The 22,965-nt window shown below is 45.1% G+C and overlaps 1 protein-coding gene across 1 annotated transcript in view; it reads left to right on the plus strand.

Moving 5' to 3' along the window:
• LOC111141056 (transient receptor potential cation channel subfamily C member 7) overlaps positions 1 to 22,965 on the plus strand; it is a 166,063-nt gene that overhangs the window by 90,155 nt on the left and 52,943 nt on the right. Inside the window, exon 5 of the mRNA XM_022493385.1 lies at positions 21,810 to 21,974. Coding sequence (XP_022349093.1) covers positions 21,810 to 21,974 — 165 coding nt within the window. The remainder of the gene's footprint in view (positions 1 to 21,809; positions 21,975 to 22,965) is intronic.

The following is a 22,965-nucleotide window of genomic DNA, read 5'->3' on the forward strand; positions in this document are numbered from 1 at the left end:
AAGTCATTACTTGCAGGCTATCCCCAAGGCAGACATAACCTCCCAGGCATTTCTGGGCAAAGCAGCTCCCATTGGTGGAGGTAAATTTCTGAAGAAGGATGTATCAGTGAGCTCTAAACAACCAACACACCCAGAAGCTGAGGATGTGTATGACTAACTTATAAAGGGATCTAGGCAGGCCACCAACACCATCCTCTTGCCCTTAAAGTACTTAAAATCCAAACTACTAACCACGGCCTACAAGATGATGCATGGCCTGGCCTTTCTCTCTAAATTCACCTTGCACCAAGCTCACTCCTGCTCACTGATCTCCAACTACACTGCTTGGTTTCCTGTCCCTTCAACATTCCACACTAGTTCCCAACCCAGAGAACTTATGGATGGATCCCTCTCCCTCAAATATTTGCTGGCCAGATCTTCCTCATTGTTCAAAACTCAGATATAATTATAACAATTATCTCCTTCTCAGAGTGACCCTCCTGATCATCCTATATGAATGTGGTCACCACATTGCTCCCTCCCTCACTGGCTACTCTCCATCCCAGTACCCTCTTTTATAGTAAATGTCTGTTTACTTGTTTACTGTTTATTTCCTCCAACACACTAGACTTTGCAGAAGCAGCTCACCACTGTATCCCTAGCCTACAGCAGACCCAAGCAAACAATAGATTCTCAAAATTATTTACTCATTAAATGACTAAATAAATTAATGAAACATGCCTGAGTTTTCTCCCAGCTTTAATTTTTCTGAAATACAATAAAATCACACGTTGTGGATGAAATGCATTCCCAAAAATTAAGTGTTCTCTTGAGGATCAAATGATATAAATAGAAAAGTACCCCACAATGTGCTACTGGATATCAGTCATTATTTGTCTCATTCTTGAACTCTTATAACTATTTGCACTGAGTCTGTGGGAAAACTCAGATCATCACTGAAAGCCTTCTTTTATTAAAAAAAGAAAGAAAGAAAGAAAGATCACTTAAATATAAAATACCACTGTTTGACTGACAAAAGTTAGTAATATTTTGGTCTCCAAAACTGAATCCTGAAGAAATTATCAATTTTTTACTTTAAAAAAAAAAAACCCCATTTGATGTATCATTTGACTATTTGCTTGCTTCCCTTCTGATAGGTATTAGCTCTTTCTGAACAGGCAGAATTACAAGTTGAAGGGGGAGGAGACAAATCATGTGACACCTATTATCAGCTGAATCTGTGGACATTAGAAAGTAAGACCCAGTCCCTGCCATCAGGAGCTTACATCCTAAAGGACTACAGAGACCTGTATCTAGTCCTTTGACCAACAAAGGAAGGAAAGATTAGCTCAGGCAAAAATGATGTGGGAAGCCTGTAAGGAAGAAGAGGAGGTAGCTTCTGAGTCAGACTGTAAAAGATATGTCAGAGCTCAAAATAAAAGGGGAATGAAGATCTTCCAGACAAGGAAATTGGGGGAAAGCACAAAGGTATGACAATGTTTGGAGAATTGCAGATGGTCAGGGTGAAGGCATCTGGGAAGGGAGGAGGCTAGGGAGGAAGGGGCAAAATGGGGGTGGGGCTGGGGACCAGGAGCCTGGGGTTGTAGGGCCAGATGTGCTGGGCTGTAGATATGTGCTGAAACATACAGGCTTCATTCCATAATGGAAATGGAATCCATAACGCTGTCTTCACAGTTTCTCTCTATACTCTTATTACACAAAGAGCCTAACAATAGGAAAAAATTTAAAAAGGAAAAGAATAATCTACAATCATATGTTCATATGTCGATTGTTTCCATCTGCTTACATTCCTCCAATTATTTCCCATACAGAGACTTGTATTTACATACTTAAAGCTATGTGGTAAATAATTCTGTGGTGTGATTCACCTAGCATTAGAAGGTAAACATTTTTCTGTTTTTGTCAATAATTATTATTTTTATGCCAGGATTCATGTATCAATGTTTATATCTTGTCTACTGATGAATATTCGCTTTTCTCTTAGATTGATATTTTATTATTATCTCCATACGTATCGCTTTCTTTCCTTCTTTTATTTCCTAGTTATTTCCTAAAATTGAGTTTCTGGAGTGAGGCTTCTGGGTAAAAGGACACAAATATCTGTGAAACACTGCAAAATTACTTTATTTTATTAAAAAACACTGCAAAATTATTTTTCCAAAGGGCTACACTATTTTTTTAGTATCAATAGTTTTATATAACTGGTTTCATCAGTACTTTGTAAGCATTAGATATTATTAGCATTTTTCCCTCTAATTTAGTAGATGTAAAATATTGTCTTATGCATATTTTAAAGTGAATTTCTCTAGTCATTAGGCACGTGAGCATTTTCTATGTGAAATCCCCCCAGCCATGGCCACTCACTACATACCACCACCAATATCCTTCAGTGTGTGCGTACTGGAGCCATACGAAGGGCTCTTGTGCAATACAGAACTTTTTACACAGTTGGGGCCAAGTCACTGCTATGTCATGACTATAGGTAGGCTTGCTTCCATAAGACAGTTCACGTAGCAGGGAGAATGGAAACTAGCTAAGATGCAACTAAAGGACTCCAGTGGGAAGTGATGAGGGCCTGAAGCAAGGTGGCAGCTATGTTTATGAAAAGGAAGAAGAATCTGTAGAACTGGTTTTTTTGGACACAGAAAATAGGATTTTGCAGTCCAGGGCACAAATCCAACCTAGAAGATTCTGTGGAGTCTGGCCTACCAACACAACCACTGGACAAAGTATATTACTGGGATCCCTAAATGGCCCTAACAGAGACTTCATTTAGGGGACAGAGGGGACAGGAGGGCATTTCGGAGCCTGGGGGACTTTGTGGTGGGATGAGGCAGTGTAGGGTCCTGGGCCCACATGGAGGGGAGAAGGACTGGGCAGGGACACAGAGAGAATGAATCAGGACTCAAGAGAAATGCTCAGAAAGAACACACAGAGTAATTCTCTTTCAGAGTGCCAGCCCTGTCCCATTCTTCATGTGCATGCCGCATCTCATAGCCTCAGCCATGGATCCCCATACTAATGATGAAGGAAATAAGGCCCAGAGAGGGGAAGCAACTCTCCCAAAGTTATGCAACTGGTAAGAAGTAGAAGAGGAACTCTAATAACTTACATCCCTGGTCTTAAAGCCTCTGTTCTTAGCTACCACTCTGTGTTGGGACCAGGGGATGAAGACCAGCTCCCTCTGCCTAGCAGGTTGCCAGAAGAATTCCCAAAGGGAAGAGGTGGGGGAGTAAGTGAACCCACAGAGCTGAGTGGTCCTGCTCAATCCATAAGCCCTATGCATGAAGGCAGAGCAGTGCCAGAAAGTAGAGAAGGGGTCTGGCTATAGATACTAACACAGCCAAGATCCTCAGAGATACATAATCTCTCACCAGATCCTCAATAACCCCTTCTTCTCCAGCTTCCTCAGATTATTTTCAGGGGATGCAAAACAGTACTTGGTTTTCTAATAAAGACCTTCATTCAATGAGCAAAAAGGAAATATTAAAATGTTCACTAATTTGGAAGCGACTTTCAGTAACCATCAGGTTGAAATTTAGTGATATTAAGGTCTGTTAGGGAGGATTTATAAAGACAAAGTTCCAGCAAGCTAATCTATTAGCACCAGTTACAGATCATTTGTTGATAATAGACCACTACCCCAAGAAAACAGTGTTCTATGAGGGTGGGGGACACACATGGATACATATTCTATTGTAATTGGTTATTATAAGCATTGCACTTATATGCACAACCATATAACATGGTTGTTAAAGCCTTCTTCCTGAAATAAATGAATCCTTCCCAGAAAATCAAAGAATGCACATTTCTGCTGAAAACCAGGTCTTTCAACATGATGTGAATCATGCTGAATCTTTTCTGAGTGGAGTAGTGGTTCGAATCATGAGCTCTGGGGTGAAACAGCCTGGAGTCACTTTAGGCAAATCCCTTAACCTTATTTTTCCTTCATCTCTAAAAGTGGGGGCAATAATACTCGCTTATAAAGTCCTGGAACATAGTAAGTACTGGATAAATGTGAGCGGCGAGCACATTACAAATGCTACCTTCCAGGAATTATTCTGACCCATAGCAGGTAGTAGTTAAGGGACTGGCTACATATTAACTGGGTGGCATCACAAATGTTCAGTAAATGTTGGCTCCTAACATTACTTTTTCTAAGCCATGTGAAATCTGACCCAGCATCTCCTACCCAGGCTGCGGGGAAAGCCTATCTCAGTCACTCTGGGGCATCCTCGTCTGTCCCACCACAGTCCTGAAAACTCACCTGTGTACCCAAAGGAGAGCTCTTGGCCTGTCCACTTCTCCTTGGGGACACCTGCTGCCTTTAGTATGCACTGATCACCATCTGCCCAAGCTATAGCTCCATCTAATTCATTCAACAGTGTGGTTTTGAACCATACTGCTCTGGTGGTTTTCGCACTTTCTCTGTCCCAAATAGTGTAACAGGTGTTGGGAATACGATAAAACAAAACACACAAGATTGCCTTCCCTCAAGGAGCTTCCAATGAAGCAGGATCTGTGAGCCAGGCTACTGCTGGGATCCTCCCCTTCCACAAAGAAGCCCCTTGGCATTGGATCGATACCCCCAGTATTTTAGAATGACCCCTATCTGGTGGTCCTTCTACCTCTGGGGCAGAGTTCAAATGCAGTCTGATGTTTACACCCCATAGAAAACTCATAGAGGCCTCTTCCTTCTTCTCGTCTCAGGAAGCATCTCTCCAGTACCAGGTACCCTCCTCCACCCCTCCCTTTCACTGGGCCTTGATCGCCCAATAAGCCCACCATGTGGCCTTTGGAACCATCACAAAAACCCCAAGATACTGTGTACTTCCTCCTGAGCCAGGACTACCTCGCTCACAGAACCCTCCTGTCCTCCTCCTTAGAAGGTAGAAGGCAAAACACCACTCATTCTGCTGGGATGACCCTTCGGCTGGAAAAACATGATGGGCTCATCTTCAGGGCAGGTTATTCAGACATCTAGCAATGCAGAGGGGATCAAGGCAGGGACATCTAAAGCTCAGTGGGCAGGAGGTGGCATCTGGGCTACAGAGCTGTCAGAAGGAAGGAAGACACAGAATGGACTCTTGGGTCTGATTAGCAAAGGAAATTAACATGATTTTGAGAGAGCAATTGCAGCAGAGTTCAGGGGCCAGATTTCAGACAGACCAATGGCAGGAGGGTAGGTCAAGAATGCAGGTGACAGTCAGCTGTGATTAAGAGGGACACTTCTTCCTCTGTGAAGAAGAGAGGAAGAGCATCCCAGCAGAGAAGAGGTGAAAGCTGTGGAGGGAGCTCCTGCCCAGCTACCCCAGGGAAAAGGAGGCAAGATAGAGTACTGGGGCCTGAAAGTGAATAGACGCGTGCAATTTATCTTCTCGTGCACAGAACTTACTGGCTCAAAAAAACAACAAATCATTTTATCTGGTTATAATTCTGTGGGTCAGGAAATCTGGCATGGCTCAAGGGAGAAGTTCTTACGGCCACAGTGCCATCAGCTGGAGTCATTTGCTCAGTTGTATTCAATTGGTGGTTATGCTGCAATGGAAGATTCCAGAAGGCTTCACTTAAATGTCTGGCACCTGAATGCCCTTTTATATAGTCTTGGCTGATTGGTTGGTCTCTCTCTCTCTCTTCCCCTCTTCTTCTCTTTCTGTCTCTCTCCCCATCCCCCTGCCCCACCCCACAGGCTATGTGGCACTCCCTAACAGTACAGTGATCTTAGGGAACTGGTCTCTTACAAGGCAGTTGCCTTTAAAGAGGGAGCTTCCCCTGGAGTGAGGAGAGATGCTGAAGATCTCCAAGGGCCAGTCTTGGAAAGTTCTGTGGCTTCACTTCTGCCACATTCTACTGATCCAAAAAGATCACTGAGAACTAGCCCAACCTCAGCAGCAGTAGAAAGAGACCCCACCTCTATCACATTGCTGAATATGTGAGATGGAAGATATTGCTGTCACCATCTTTAAAAATGTCTTATTACACCCCAGGTGGAAAAAAGAGTTAGAGTTCCTATTTGGGGTGGGGGGGGTTACATGGTAGTTAAGGAGATGAGCTGGAAGATTCATTCATTCACTAACTCAACAAATATTGAGAGCCTACTATGTACTGGACCCTGTTCTGAGTACTATGGATACAATGCAATAAAAAAAATTCTTTTGCCCTTATGGAGCTGACATTCTAGGGCAGGAACAGACAATAAATGTATAGTATAAATTCTGGCGGCTGCTAAGTGATATAAAGCTAAATAAAGCCAGATGAGAGAGAGCAAGGGACTGTTTGGTAGGCAGAAAGAAGACTTCTATTTTGACCAGGGCAGTCAAGTGAAGCCTTAGTATGTTTCAGGAAGGGTAAGGAGGCTAGTGGAGCTTCATCACACTGAGAAAAAAGGAGAGTGTCAGGTTGGAAGTACTCAAGAAACAGATTATCAAAAATCTCAGAGACATGGGAAGAAATGTTCTTTTTCTTTATCCATAGCAGGTAGTCATTGGTCTGGCCTCTTGTCTAGATGAAAGTGGCTCAGTTCTCAGCAGAAACCCAGTTTCACTGGCCCCTTCTCTGTTCTTGGGGAGTTGAGGAGAGGGGAGATTACAGAATCCACCATCATTATTGTGCCCTCTGACTCATCATCGGGTCACTAGGCTTCTCCTCAGGATTCTCAGAGCTTGGGGTAGTGTCTTTACTATATGTTTGACATTATAGCAAGTAGAATCTATCAAATTTGGCCCGGAAAAAATATAAAAAGAATTCTGTGAAGCTCCAGATGGCTTTATAAATTAAATTAAACTCACAACTGGCCCAGAAACTTTCCTCATTATAATTACATTATTGATCATTAACATTTAAAGGAGCTGCAAACAGAACCCTGGATATCACAATAAATTATCATCGTCTGCTAGGCAGGTTCCATGAATCAGGTGCCTCTGGAGCCTTTTGAGACTGTCTGATGCTGTAATTTCAATGATGTTGTTCTGCTCTTTGGTAAGTGGGAGTGCAGCAGGGGGAGAAGCAGGGACAAGTGTGTGTGCACATACAATCTACATCATGGGCCTCTGGCCCATAAATCTACAAATAAAAGAAAGACTGTTACAACTCTTGCTAGCTCCTAAGGCATCCTGTTCCTCTGAGGCATGCTTAGTCTCCATCTTAGGGTGATGCTAGACTCCTGAGGGGCTCCTATCTTCCACTGCTCCCCAAAAGACATCCTACCTCAAGCTACCTGTATTTCTCCTGACATACCAGGCTCTGAATAACAATAACAATCTATTAAGTGCTTAATCTGTGACCTTCACCATACCAAGTGTTTTGATTGCGCTCAGTCACTGCACTTTCAATATCGTCATCCCCATTGTCCAGTGAAAAAGATCTGGCTGAGAGGCAGAGTCAAGATTTAAAACAGGATCTATCTGACTTTGGAGCTCCAAAATCTTTGCAACTCCTTCTCTTTAGCATGACCTTCCTGACTCTCTTGATAGCCTGCTAATAGGCTACGCAGCTCAACTTAAGAAACCTTCCTCCTCTAGAAAGCCTTCCCTCACTGTCCCTCCACGTCCCTTCTTGGGATGGGTGCTTCTTCTCCGCTCTTTCATGGCATCCTGATCTAAACCCTGCTATAGCACTGACTGAGCTACAATGAATTTGCCTGCTGACTTGTCTCCCTGACTAGACTTCGAGGGTCATGAAAGCCAGAACATTATTTTTGACTTTTGTGTTCCTGGTATCTGGCTCAGTGGGTATTTTCCGGATGGATGGATAAATGATGGCTGGCTGGCTGGATGGATGGATGGACAGAAAGACAGATGTAAATATATGCATACACAGATGTGACCTTAAACATACCACAGTCATTTATAAGACTCAGTTTCTACTTCTGAAGAATATGAACATTCTGAAAGAAGGAAAAAATGTGACAGCCATGAGCTGATTAAAAACCAGCACTCAAAGTAAGACTAAAATTAACCCATCAAGAACTTTTATTTATATTTATATATATATATAAACATATATATATAAACTTATATATATAAACCTATATGTGTGTATGTGTATATATATATATATATATATACACACACACACACACACACACACACACACACGAACTTTTATATTTATGTGTGTGTCTTGGCGGTTGACACCTGAATGACAAGGAGGACTACTGCCTCTTCAAATACTAAACAGAAGTGTCAAGAGGACCTTTGCATTGGTTGCTGAATATTCATACCCGTCATTTGACATGTAAGAATGACATCCAGCAGTCACCTGCATGACCAGAACATGCATTCGCCAGAAATAAACACTGCATGTTTCCCAGTGGAAACATGGGCGTGATAAATACGCACATTTCCCAGAGAAGTGAAAGGAGCAACTGGGAGCCTGGGTGACAGAGAAGGCACCAATACTACGAGAAAAAGAAAGCAACCTGTACTAAGTAGCTGGCTAAGGTATGTGCCAGGATCTCTGTCAAGTAACAATGTCCCTTAAGGTATCGGATGACAGAAATGGGAAATATGAAATCGAGAATTAGGAAACATCCTTTAAAAGTTGCCTGCGTGCTAGTAATTCTAGAGAATTATGGTAGTTACTGGGGAGAGGGTGTTCATCATAAATACCCCCTATTGTTTGCATAAGGCCCAGAAGTACGTGAGAAGGAACTTGAACACTGTCTACATTAGGGTTAACTTTGTTGACCAGGCTGGTGCTGGAAAGAAGAAGAGCAGGAAATAAGGTTAATGTTATGGAAAGACAGAGAGAAAAACTCCCAGAAGTAAGGATACGTCTGGACAAAACCTGAACATAGGGGTGAGCTGGAGTTCTGAGTTCAATATGAGGCAGTCCTCAGATCCTCCCTGACCTCCCCATAAGCCAAGCTGAGCTAGCTGTATGTAGGGAACTGAGAGTACTGGCTCAGGATCTCACACCTCTGCTTTTGGGAGGCTAACTCATGTAGTCAAATAGAGGTAAAATGAGTAAGACAAGTAATCCTCCACTTGAAGTCCTCAAAGCAGAATTACACAGAGAAACTGTGGAACAATGGAAGGCATTAATTCACCCTGGGCATCAGTTCCAGTGACTCTATTGGAGGAGTGCCCTGCAGAAAAGATGGTCATGAGAAGGTACAGGCATTTCTGGAGTAGACAGATGGAGATGTGGAGATAGGCATGATGGTGAGCAAGGGGTCATGTGTGCCGAGAAAGTGGATGGCCCACACACCGGAAAGGCATTCAAGGTCCTGAAGAATTCAGCACCCACTACCATGTGGGAGCCCAAGAGACCAGCAGCAGAGCTGCAGGAGAAAGTCCCTAAGAGCAGAGAAGAGGGCAGAGGACTAGACACACTCCAGAGACATGGAGCAGTGCAGGAGGCTTCAATGCAAGCAGAATGGCAGAAGAGGAAGCGGATGGTGGGACAGCCAGCACAGGGGTACAGAGACGCAACAGGAGGTGTGCCTGTGCATTGGCTCAGCCACCTGGGGACATTTCAGAAGACATTTAGTATCTGAATCAAGGAGAGGGGGAGGCCGTCATAAGAAAATTCTTGCCAATCAGCCTGAAAGGGCCTTGAAACATCAGGATTTGGGAATTCACAAGCTCCCCCAAGGCAAAGGCCTTGACCACCTTGCATACTGCTGTATTCTCTGGGCCTGAGGTGCTTGGCACCCGCAGCAATCAACATTAACTATCTGTCTGGTGGGGAGATAGATGGATGTGTGTCCACCCATGGGACTGTCTGTGCTCATCAGCTGACAAGGCCCACAACATTCGGGTCACTTACCTGGTAGTATTTCAATGTTCAGGTCTCATACCAAGATACTGGTAATAGTCACATTTTATAAGTGTTGAAAACTCAGAAGTTAACATTTTAGAAAGTTTGAATTTTAAAAGAAATTAAATCCTGAGTATATTTTAAGTGCAAACTATATATACGAATAAAAGCATCAAGTAAAAATAAAACATGGGCAAAATACACATTAAACATACATGAGCATTATAAATATAAATTCATAAAAGATGAAGTCAACTTTAAAGTGTGATTTTAAAATAATTACATTAAGCGGGGCACCTGGGTGGCTCAATCAGTTAAACTTTCAACTCTTGATTTCAGCTCAAGTCGTGATTTCAGTTCAAGTCGTGATCTCAGGGTTGTGAGGTTGAGCCCCACATTGGGCTCCACACTGGGTGTTGAGCCTGCTTAAGATTCTGTCTCCCTCTGTACCCCACCCAACTCTCATGCAAGCATGTGCCCTCTTTCTCAAAAAACAAAAATATATAATAATAATTCCATAAAGATAAAATGTGAAGTGTGATTTTAAAAAGGAAAGCATATCTATACATCATCGCTGAAATATATGCATCCACACTTCTCTGAAACATAAACTTGAAAGATTTGGTATCGTCAAGTCATAAGTCAACTCCAGATAACTCCCTCTGATTCATTCATCTGTAACTGGCCTAATATTTTAGTAGATAATTTGATAAAAGTCATTTTGAAAAATGTATGACCACCCCACTCTACTACCTACCACTAGTTCCATCAACCTAGGACTAGAATTTTTGCTTTGGTTAAAAGCTGTGTTTTCTTTTTTTTTTTTTTAAGGTTTTATTTATTTATATGACAGAGAGAGAGAGAGATCAGATCAGCAGAGAGGCAGGCAGAGAGAGAAAAAGGAAGCAGGCTCCCTGCTGAGCAGAGAGCACAATGCAGAGCTTGATCCCAGGACCCTGAGATCATGACCTGAGCTGAGGGCAGAGGCTTAACCCACTGACCCACCCAGGCACCCCTAAAAGCTGTGTTTTCTATTTCAACAAAGAATGTCCAGTCTTTGTCTTCCTTTATTTAATTAAATATAGATGCAAATTTCCTGTATCAGTATCAGTACCTTTAAATATATGTTCTCCTTGTTGATAAAGTCTTTGAACTAGAGTAAGAATTTTTGCAAAAAAAAAAAAAAAAGTTAAATCAAATTTCTTCCTCTTACCATGAAATCTGTAGATGAATATTCTGTAAGTGAGCATAACTTTAACTCATTAAAAAATCAATTCTTGATAAAATTCTTTGGACAGGGCTTAACATAGAAATAATTTATATTTCCGACTTTTATTACAAAAGTAAAATATTACACCAGTAAAAAAACAAACAAACAGTAATTCTGGCACTTAAAAATTGAACTATAAACCAAAAACTGAACTGCATTTCCTGAACCTTGAAAATTCCTTTGAGTTAGGCATGATTACGGTCATTTTATAGATGGAGAAACTGAGACCTGAGAAGGTGAGCCTCTCTGTCCCTCACTCATCAGTGGTAGAGCCAAGACTGGCATCAGATGGGCTGACCAGAAACCTGTGCTCGTTCCACGACCCCCTGAATCTCTGCATCCAAGGGACAGCAAAGCCCCCAGGAAAGGTCTGCAGAGTTGGGGATTCAACTTGGGAACATTATTCAGTCAGAACTCAGGCTCAGAAAATTATCTGAAACTACAGCTCTTCTAGTAAGATGGCAGTGTCAGGTGGGACTTGGCAAGAGACCCAAGATACTAATGAGGTCCTCCGCAAAGCGGTTTTTTGCCCGGAGTCTGTACTTTTCAAGGGTGTAAATCTGGACTTAGGTGGCCTTCACATTAACCTAGTTCTTGGCCAAGTGGTGACCAGGCAGGGAGCCACTGCTGAATCAGCTGCTGCTCCTGTGTGTAGGCAAGAGAGAGCGCCCAGGATTTTATCTCCTGTGTGATGACTTACTCCTTTTAGGAAGATAAAGTTGTCGAGGAAACTGGCTTCGAGCCTTCCCCTTGTGTATTCTGGATTTTTATCTCCACTGGGAGTTGGCTGGCCCACTGACACAAGCAGAAAAAGATGAGAGCTCTAACAGCATCTTAAATCATAAGGCCCCCGGGCCTCTGTGGGCTTGGAAAAATCATCGTGCTCCCTCACGCTTTGGTACACCTGCCTCATCAAAAATCTACCTTGTGGAAAGATAGAAGAACAGTACAAAACACTGTCTTTGGAGTCAGACTGGCCTGGCTTCAAGTCAAGATCATGTCACAGTCACCTTTGTGGCTACGGCCAAGTTACTGAGTTTCTGTGTCTCATACTTCCATACTTAAGAATGTAACAGTAGCCATCTATCTCAAGGAAGTGAAGGGAGGGTTAAATAATATGGTGACTGTTAAGGACAAAGCCTGACACAGAACAGATGCTCAGTAGACATCAACTGTTCTTTATTAAAATAATTATTATTATTTTGTGACTATTTCTTAGTTGGTGCCAGCTTACAGCGGTAATGGCATACCCAGAAATTAAACAATCCTCATCTGATCCAGAAGATAAGCCTCAAACCCTGCTTTAGTCTCATGTTTCAATCCTCTCCTGCGCAAGAAAACAGAAGCCTGGTTTAGTCTGCATCACCTCTTCCTGTTTGCCTTCTAGCAAAGATGTGAAGATAGTTAAATGTTCATCAGACCCTGAGTAATACAGAATTTGTTATATTTAGAAATTATGCTGAAATGATGAGTCACAGAGAAAATCATGGAGCAAACCTCACAGGCTCCAGAAGAGCATGCAATTCATCACTCAACAGATGTTACTATTATGAGCACCTATTATGTGTAAAACTTAAGGCTGCACATCCTTGGGGATACAAAGACAGGTGCTTCCTTCAAAGAGCTTAAAAACAGCAGGAGAGAGAAGATGTCAACACAATACAATAGCTCTTCACAACTTGACCCTTCAGCCATCACTGCCAAGTGAGTGGGCCATAGAACAAGACCCAGGGGAGTCCAAAACATCTCAGGGGACTGAGGGGCTTGACAGGACTCGAAAGTGGAAATCTGGGCCCCAAAGGCTGATTAGGAAGTGAATCACAGAGGAGCAGGATGAACACAGGTGGGTAGGCTACACGGGCCATGTTTGGGAACAGTGTGTGGAGCAGCTTGGCTGGAGAGGAAGGCCCAAGAAGACAATCCAAGAAGGTCTGCTAGACACTGCTTCCATTTCTCCTGGGGTTTCAGGCTAGGGCATAACCCTAAGTGGGGAGTCCGGAGTCCCCACCCGGGTTTGGAGCGTGGTGTCTGGCGTGGTGAGAGCAGAGGCAGTCATCTGGAGCCCACAGTGGGACTCTGACCGTGAGAGCGAAGTCAGATTGGAAACCCAGTGACTTTGTCAGCCACCTGTGGGCTCGGTGCTGTGGGAGGACTCCTGGTGGGCACCGGCAAATCATGCACTTAGCATTCGCCTCCAGGAGGGCGGCCAAGGCCCTTGGCCTTATACCTGCACTCGGGAAAAATCTCACGCACAGCTCTGGGAAAGTCCGGCACCATTTGCTCAGGTTTCTTCCCCCACAGACTAAAGCACAGGCTGTTCATGAACAGAAGTCTCCATGAGAAAACCATTCTGCCTCTGCTAAGAGACAGGCTGCTAAGTCTCAGGCACAGTGCTCAGAGCACTCAGTGTTCAGAGTACTCGCCATTTGTGTCATTCTAGTTGGTCTATAAAACTGGAGGACTGCTTATTTTGAGGCGGGGGGGAAGTTTTTTATGTCCTGCTGCCCCTAGAAAACTGGAACAGAGAACAATGGAGCAAGCTATTCAACGGAACAGATGATAACAAATCTTCACGGGAGGGAAGAGCCTTCAGAAGTAGCCAACTCCTTTCGCCGTACAGTGGACTTGCAGGATGGCTCGGGGAGGAGCTGGCTGCCTGGCGGGACACTTGGCTGTAGGAATAACGAAGAAGCACACCAGGGCTGGTTAAGCTTGTGGGAGCACAATGGAGGAGGAGGAAGGGGGCCCGGAATCGAGTGCGAGACATCTGTACAGGCATCCAAATGGATTTTCCCAGATATGAGGGGGAGGACTGAAAGACACCCGAGTAGCCAGAAAAAGGAGCATTTTCCAAGTGGTATTGCAAAAAAGGTAAGGACAGGGAGGCAGCGCGGCAAAGCGATGCATATGAAACAAAGAAGCATAAATCCCCTTTAACTGAGCTCCCATACCAATCTCCCTCGTTGGCTCATTTCCCAGGTAGCTCCCCTCCAGATGATGGTATGAATTTTTCCCTGATAAGATCTTAAAACGCCCAGCTTGACTGCCTTTGGTAATGAAGCAAGTTGTTGTCGTCATTGTTTTCCTGTCTCCTGGCACTTGTACAGTGAAAACAAATTCACTCAAGACATGAATTCGGTCATTTATCTGCCTTGAAGAACAAGGAAACTTTCAGCCTTTTGTACCTATATGCACCTTCCAGATGTGGTGACATAGCCAGATGTGCTGAGAATCTGCCAAACGACAGGAACAATGAGTAAGGAAGGCCACTCTGGTCCTGTAGATGGTTCCAGATTTGCAGTCTGAACACAACTTCTAGCTGTGCCATTTACTCATGCTAATGGCACCACCTGTGTACCCATTCACTGAATACAACGCTAAAGGTCCATTGGAGCCATCCAGGAGGAGTTTTCTCTCTGGTAGAGGATCATCCAGGCATATCACTATGACAAAAGGGAGAGACCGAGAATTGGAGGAGAGGAGAGGAAGAGAGATTCTCACTGGGTGGGCTTTCAGGAAAGAGAGAGTGAGCTGAACAAAACCTGGACGGTGGTAATGAGAGGGAAAGCATGCCAGGGAGCAGAGACATCTTGGGCAAAGGCTCAATGAGGGTCAAGCTTGGGGCAGGCTCTGGAAGAATGCTGCCAGAGTCAGGCCAGAGCCTAGGGATGCAAAGGAAAAGAGTTGGAGTCAAGTTGGAACAGCAGCTGGAAGTCAGGCTTGAAACTCATCCCCGACTCTCCTTTCCATTGCTCTCTTCTCTGCTTCTCTTTTCTTCCTTTCATTCCCTTTCACTTGCTTCCTTTCTCCCCAATTAAAATCCCCTCCATCTATGCCTCCATGGCTCCATCCATCCCAAACAGTGCGAATGGAGCGGACGGGGGACTAGCACAGAACTTCCACTGCTCTGAAGAAGCCAGTCAGAGATCAACTGCCCCACCCCCAGGAGGACATAGCCCATTGCCACAGAGTAAAAAGAGACACCCAAAACTCTGGCTGAAAAACCATATGCACATCTCTGGGGCACATCTGCAATCTGGAGGCTCACAGAGATGCCCTCCCACTCGGCAGATAGAATGAGACAGGGACCTGACCTAGAAGAGATGCAGGAGATGTCCCCCAGGAGAGGCAATACAAGGAAATGGTTAAGAATGTTGACTCTGGAGTCAGACGTAAACAGTGATAGTACCACCAGCTTTATAATGAGCATAACACTTTCCACCTCGCTGTGTTAAAAGGATTCAAGGAGAAAATGTTTGTAATGTGCTTACCACAAAGCCCAATCTCTATGAGTGCTCAATAAATGTTAGCTTTTTATTGTCTTATTTATGACAGAGAACTAAGACCAGGAAGGACTAAAGTTCAAGCTGACCAGATCCAGAGCATTCCAGAAGGAGCTTAGTAAACTACATAGACCTCAGGCTTTGGAGTCAGAAAGACCCAAGTTGGAACCAGTTTCTAGCAGTGGTACTACTGTGGGCAACTTGAGGTGACTCAGCCTCCGCTCCCTCACCTGCGAAGGAAAGCACATATTCATTGGTATACAAGGATGAGTAAACATCCATTCTCTGGAGGGTTACTGTGAAGATTATACCTAACAAAACTAAAATTCCTTCATGTAGTAGGTCCTCGATAATTAATAGCAAGAAACACTCAAGCCATGACTTCAAAATTTTTTACTTTGCTGCCACTGCTGACAGGCTCCTTGAAAGAGGTGTAATTTTTTGGATCCACCTTCCAGAGTTCCAAGCCCCACACCTTTCTTTTCTCGCTCCTACCACCATCCACAGAACTATCTTGGATTACCCTCTTGTGGTGGCCACTAGGGAGCACCAAGGCTAAATAAACAGGTCCCATGAGCATGGTAACAATGTTGGTTCCATACCAGAACGCTCCACCGATTTAAAACTTAATACAACAATGGCATTTTCTGCTTTTTTTCATTACAGTCGAGCATACTAAATTCTTCAGGAATTTTTAAATCTAAAAACACCATGGCTACTCAGTCCTCTGCTGATGGCATAAACTCAGCAAGGAGAAGAGCCAAGAGAACTACTCAGACATCCCTGGGGTGGTGGGGAGTAGAAGTGGTAATAAAAACATCACCAGCAGTAATACCGTTTTTTTTTTTTTTTAAGATTTTATTTATTTATTTATTTGACAGAGAGAGAGAGATCACAAGTAGGCAGAGAGGCAGGCAGAGAGAGAGAGTGGGAAGCAGGCTCCCCGCTGAGCAGAGAGCCCGATGTGGGGCTCAATCCCAGGACCCTGGGATCATGACCTGAGCCCAAAGGGAAAGGCTTATTAACTGACTGAGCCACCCAAGCGCCCCTAGTAATACCTTTAATACTGAGTGCCAGACCATGTCTGGGGCACTCAACAGACTTTTGCCACCTCTCTTGGACTACGAAACTAGGAGCCAGGAAGTGGCTTGCCCAAGGTCACACAGCTAGGAAATGGCAGATCTGGGATTTGAACCTGCCTGGGCCAGCCTTAGAGCCTGTGAGTGCAACTGCTCTGCTAACTGCTGGCACAGAGAAGAGCAAGCTAAAAGTCATCAGTGGAGACAAAGCCAACTAGCTGTGCCAAGGCTGTGGGGCTCTCACTATTAGGTCTCACAGAGAAAGGCCACCAAGCACACCCACTCGGGGGATGATCGTTCAGTGTTATCCAATCACCCGTCAGGGAGGGCCTACTCCAGACCCAGCTGTGTATGTTATTCCAAGGCCCTGTTCCACCTCCAGAGTCACAGGGCCAGGAGCTCTACGTGGACAAGGAGTGCAAGCTCTCTCTGTACTTCCAGTGCTTGTAGCCACAGTGCCCAGTGAGAGGGAGCACCAAGGACAAGTTTGCAAAGTGAATGAACAAACAAATGACCCACCAGTCAACGACTGACACTTCCATTTCTCTTCTTCCCTCCTCAACTTCCCAGACTTGAGAGCTTTACCAAGATAGAATGGGAAGGAAAAACATTAGCACCACTGAACCCAATCCCACGAGATGCTCCAAACAAAAAATGGCACCACAGAATTATTCTAATTCCCATGGATGGTCCACACTAAGAAAAGCCACTTGGTGACTATAGCTTGAGACAGTGTCTGTCTCCCTTTGTGTACATAGACAGTTTCCAGGGAAAACAGGTTTCTATCAGCAAATGCCAGTGTTGAGCTAAGTGGGAAATCTTGAACAGTCATATCAGCCATCACTGGGCCCTCTGATGGTTTATCTGTATAAAAGAAAGTCCTTTTATCTATAGGCACTGGATTTTATAAATTTTGTTTTAGCTAAGTTATTCTTCAGCTTATCAAATGATGCCTTCCCATATCTCATCACTCTATAAATGAACTTGGTGTCCGAGGGAAAAACCTGTGCTTAAAGGATATGGAAATCACACAGTCTCAAAGCCTCTGAGCTCAAATGTAGTCCTCTATTCCTCCGTGTGAAAAGTGCAAAATGCAGGACTGAAAAGCTTTTAAGGCAGTAGAGAGGAGGGGCACTAAGGAGGGAGTGCCTCAGGGATGGAGAGCTCTACAACTGGTAGATGGGTATCAGGGTGCAGAATACACTTGATAGTGACCCTACCTACCCAGCAGAGACCAGCCCATTTGGAGCTAATTGCAAGGATAAATCAAGCTGCGCTTTCAGTGGAGGGTGGGGCAGGAGGGACTGGCTAGAGAGGGAGTGGCTTCACCCATGTGAGAGGACATGGCCCTTTGCAGAAATACCAACATTTCAAGAATCTGTCTGCTCACACCAGGTGCAGACAAGAATAAAGACAGGAGAGTGAGGGAGAGCTGTAGAGAGTAGGAGAAAGGAAGAGAGAAACAGAGGAAGAGGGACAGAGAAAATGGGCAAGGAAAGCAGAGTCATGGGCTTACTTTTATTTATGGCATACTAATACAGTGCTTACTATTTACCAGGTACTATTCTAAGCACTTTACATATACTAACTTACTTAATCCTCATGATCAGCTTCATTTCCAGAAGAGGGAAGCTAAGGCAATGACTTGAGAGCATAGGGCCAGCAAGTGGAAGGACCGGGACTTGAACCCAGGAAGCCAGGTACCAGTCCATGCCCTTACCCACCCTACATGAGGAAAGTCTTCGACCCTGTTGTGATCGAAGTATCTGGCCCAAGGGCACAAGCATGCCATGAGACAGCCCTAAAAATAATTAGTTTAGTTAGTTAGTTAAGGAATGTTTGGATCTCTTAAAACAACTATATACTCTTACAACATGAGCTATTTCCTTGTGAGTGAATATAAAGCAGGGAGACAGTAAAGGGAATGGTTCTCCTTTGGGCTACAAAAGGAAAAGTACAGCCCACAGATCAAATAAAAGCAGAATAACAGCCAAGACTGAACCAGTATGCCAGCACTGTCGTCTCACTATGTCACCAGGGCTAGAAGGAATAAGATGCTTAGGTGACATCTTAACAGAAAAGTAGCTTTGGGTATAACTTGTTATATGAACCATGAATGCTGGTCAAATGAGCCACTAGGATAACTGGCATGACATGGACTCAAAAACCGGCAGCCACATGATTGCTAGTCCCTCCTGACTCTCGGTTCCTGTTTTCCAGCCATCTCCTTGTCCATGGTAGATGAGCTCTGGCTCAGAGCTCCCACTTAGCCTGCAGCTTTACTTGCCTCATCTTCCCCCTCCTGCCCCAGTTCTCTGCCCAGTCCACCAGGTGGCTGGATTTATTTTTTTCTACACATGTCTGGTCATGGACGTGCTGGACTGATTTTCTCTGAAGAGGCCGCTCAGCTTCACGTAAGCCCACCATAACAGATTCTCAGCCCCAGGCCATCAGGAACTCCCTGCCATGAAGAGTGGGAATCACACTGCTGAGAAAACTGAGGTGTTCTCATCAGTTCTTTCTGTGAAGAACCTCCATAAAAAGTGTACCACACTCAGACCATGATGGTTTGGGGTGAGAATGGCCTGGGCAAAGCCCTTGGTGTCATCCATCCTCTTGTGAGCCAGATGCCACAGAAAGCAAACTCAGGACAACACTGATTTCCTGTGTTCCCATTCTAGTCTAGCTGTGGGCTTTTCTTTCGTCCACTCCTTTCTGACCCTACTTCTGAAAATCCTTCCCCTATTCACCTCCTCACCCCCCACCTCACCCTGCAGGAATTGTTCCTGTCTTTGTTCCTAGCTGAGTGTCCTTTTGGTTAGACTGTTGTGTCCTGATGGCATCCTCATGGTGCTCTCGTCTTCCTGCGATCACAGATGATATCTCTGTGCTTCAAAAGCACAGTGGAAAAACTCCTTTGCTACACACTGAATTTCCAAAGCCTACCACAAGGATAGAAAAGTGCCCATATAAAGATAAATAATCTGAGCTTCAGCTGTTAGTTGCTGCCAGCTTTCTGGGAGCCAAACACTATAAAATCTGTCTGTAAATTAATATCGTGTTTGGAGCTGGATTGTTTTATTATGGGGGAAGAACTGCGGCTATAAAAATTAACACATGTCTAATCAGAAGAAGACTCAAGAGAGACCCCTTGTTTTAGTTGTGACCACTGTCTTCCTCTGAGGCAGGGAAGAGAGAGAGGAAATGGCCCCCATTGTGTTCTGCCTCAGCATTTCTTCCCCTCTAGCCCCACTGCTGAATCTATTGTGCCGACTTATCTGTAGGAGACAGGAGTAAAAGCTTGGGCTGACTCTCTCCCAGGATACAGAGAGACCAACAAAGGGGCTCAGCCCTGGAGTCCTTCCAGAGCAGCTACAGCACAAGGAGCCACGGGGTGAGCCAAATGGTCTTGTGCTAGTTCAGGAGCAGACGTCCCACCTTCTAATCAGACTGTGAGTTTCTCCAGAGCAGATCCCTTTCAGCACCCAGAGAAGGCGGGCTATCAAAAAAACAAAACTGGATGTCTCCCTTTCCCACCCCCCATCCCTCTGAGGGGCCTCAGCTCCCAGAAAGCTGGCCATTACTAAAACACCCACGTGGGTTTCTGTAGCTTGCTCTACTCTGCTGTGAGTCAAGACGGGCAGAGCAAATCCTGTCACCTGCTGGCCTGGCGAGTCTCACCCTAGGCTGAGGAGGATCCATAGCACTCGTCCTTAGAGGGAAAGACCACAGTGCTTGCTTTGGGTCCAATAATGCTACCAAAAAGGCTTCACTGTCACTAATGTCTGAGGACTGGTATCATCAGGGGTTGCCGCGTGGCCACATAAAACTTTGATAGTGTCTTCACACATGACCTGGCTGCTGCCTTGAGTTCCCAAAAACTGGAAATAAGAACATGCTGCAATTTGCACTGGGAATGTTTTAAAACGGTATTTACACTATTCTTACAATGAAAAGGAAATGTTTTTACATTTCCTCCTAATCATTGCTCATGTCCCCTTAATGCCACTGCACATGTCCCCACAATACCAATGAGCAAATGGGATGAAAATTGGCATATTATGCTCCAGGGTAATCAGAGGAAAAGTCAGACCCTTTGAAGAATGCCCAGCATGTCTGCTCCAGTCTGTGGATGCAGGGCCATCCTGAGCAGGGCCAAAGAGCAGGGCTACCAAAAGCATTCAATGGCTTCCTCCCATCTCAGGGGCAAAATAAAGTAATGAGTAAAAATGTCAACTTCATTCCCATAAATTTCACTTAAATATTGCCTATTGCCCATTTCCACTGACCAAGACTCAAAATCAACTAAACACGTGGCCAAACGGCAGCAAATATCTGCAGGGAAAGGCTGTTCGGCTGCAGCAGCCCAAGCCAACCTGCCGGACAGAGCAGAACAAGGAAGACCCCTGCATGAACAGAAGTGCGTCTCACGTACCACGTGGGCGGAGTGGAGCCAGGCCCAAGGGAGGGCACACGCTATCTGAGCCTCTTTCCTGCCCAACATCATTCTTCTTTCTTTTTACCTGGCTCTTTTGCCACTTAGTCCACAGAGGAACATGGCTACCCACCTCTCCCAAGATCACTTGTTAACTCCTGGTAAATAAAGAAACTGTCTCCATCCATCAGTCTCAAAGGCCCAGGTGAGGGGACTGATAGGCCAGTTTAAGTCAGGGTTCTCTGCCCAGCCCCACAAGGGATATCCAGAAGGGGTGAGGTCACTCAATACCAAACGGCCAGCCGAGGTCTGTCTTGTAACTGGGACATCAGGACAGCGCAGTCTGAAGGGAGGGAAGCAGCAGGGAGAAGCTGCCGCACGAGGGACACTGCGTGTCAGTGCTCTGGCAGGCCACAAGAGGTTCTATGCACCCAAGCCGACCCCACAGAAGCCCACTGGGGAAATAATCAGTTTTAACGTGCCCTCTAGAAACACGGCAAGCCCTTTCCTTAGCCAGTACAGGAAAAGAGAGGGAAACACTTCTACAAACTCACTTAATCCTAAAGACAACAGGCTGTTTCACGAACGAGACCGAAGCTCACAGTAGTTACGTACGTGGCCCAAGGTCACGTGGCTAGGAAACAGAGGAGCAAATTTCAAACCCAAGTGGGACTCCAGAACCCCATTCCTGCTCCACTCATGACTCACGCTGCCTCGAAACTGAACTCTGCCCAAGATAAGTGCCAAGCACTGATGCAGCCAGTCCTGGGAGGCCTCTGAGCACAGTGCCACCACACCCAGCGTCCTCAGGCCAGAAGGGTGCCCCCCGGGGACCTAAGTGATGCTCTGCCCTAGCATCAGGCCATGCCCCAGGTAAAACAGCTCGGCCCCTAGCTACTTGGAGGTCCTCTACTGTTCGAGTGCTACCGATGCCATTTTCCTGTTTGCGTTTTGTTTTTGTTTTTGTTTTGTTTTTACAGTTCGTTGCTCATCCTAACTGTCAGCAGCAATTGCTTACCATGTGGTATGAAAATCTCTCAGGCTTACGTCAACAGTCTATCGCTGTGAAATTCCTGGCTGTCTTTGGAGTCTCCCTAGGCCTCCCTTTTCTCGCCATAGCCTATTGGATTGCTCCGTGCAGCAAGGTACAGACTGCTTAAGGTGCATGTCGTCTGCGGTGACTGCTTCTCTCTCCTTAGCATGACCTGGAGACCACTGGCTCAGAGCAACAGCTGAGTGTTTCCCGTGTCCAGAGAAAAGAGTTTTGAGATACTTAGCAAAAGTAGGAAACCACACAGACCTGCTTTTTTCCATTATTTCTCTAAAACAGAGAGAAGTGATAATCTGGGACATTTAAGATACATGAGGCATAATCTGATCAGTAAAGGAAGAGAGAGGAAATACGGGCACTTTTGCTCCTCTAATTATGCCATATCCTAGACATGTCCTCTACACTCACAGTAATCACCACGATAATGATCACAGGAATAGGCGACATTATTGAGCACTTTCTTTTGGCTAACCCCTTCTCATGGAAGATCTGATTTCACTCCCCCAATTACATTATGACGCATATACTTTATGAAGTAGGTTCAGAAAAGAGAAATAGCTAATAGACTGAGAGTCAAATGCAGCTCATGCTGGGCTCTGCAGCCCCATCTCCACATCGTCCCAGTTTCCCTGGCTTCCTTGATTAGGCTCTGGCCCACACGGGCAGCTAACTGGGTCGCAAGAAGGAAAAGACAAAGGAAAGAGAGGGAGAGCTGGAAAGGTGCAGAGCTGGGCTCTTTTCTCACAGGGAAGGGGAGTGTCTGTTGCCTGCTGCTAACAGAGGGAACTGAACTTTCCCCACTTCCCGCTCCACCGTCCCTACAGCCCAGCCATCTGATTGAAGCCACAGAAAGCCATGGCACTCTCTCCAGCTTCAGGCAAGAGTTAGCAACTATAGGACAAAATCATGGAGAAATGATTCCACAGGGAATCTGGTCAGCTAATGTGGTTAACAAAAATAGAACCTCTTGCCAACTCCAGTAAGAGGGAACTCATGCCAGAATGATGGGCCCAAGACCTGAGGGCTGCTGACGAGGCCACCTTACCAGAAAACGCAGTGAATTCACTGCCTTCGAGTAAGATGTG

The sequence above is a fragment of the Enhydra lutris genome, unplaced genomic scaffold (assembly GCF_002288905.1).
Source record: "Enhydra lutris kenyoni isolate GAN:26980312 unplaced genomic scaffold, ASM228890v2 scaffoldscaffold5, whole genome shotgun sequence".
NCBI lineage: Eukaryota > Metazoa > Chordata > Mammalia > Carnivora > Mustelidae > Enhydra > Enhydra lutris.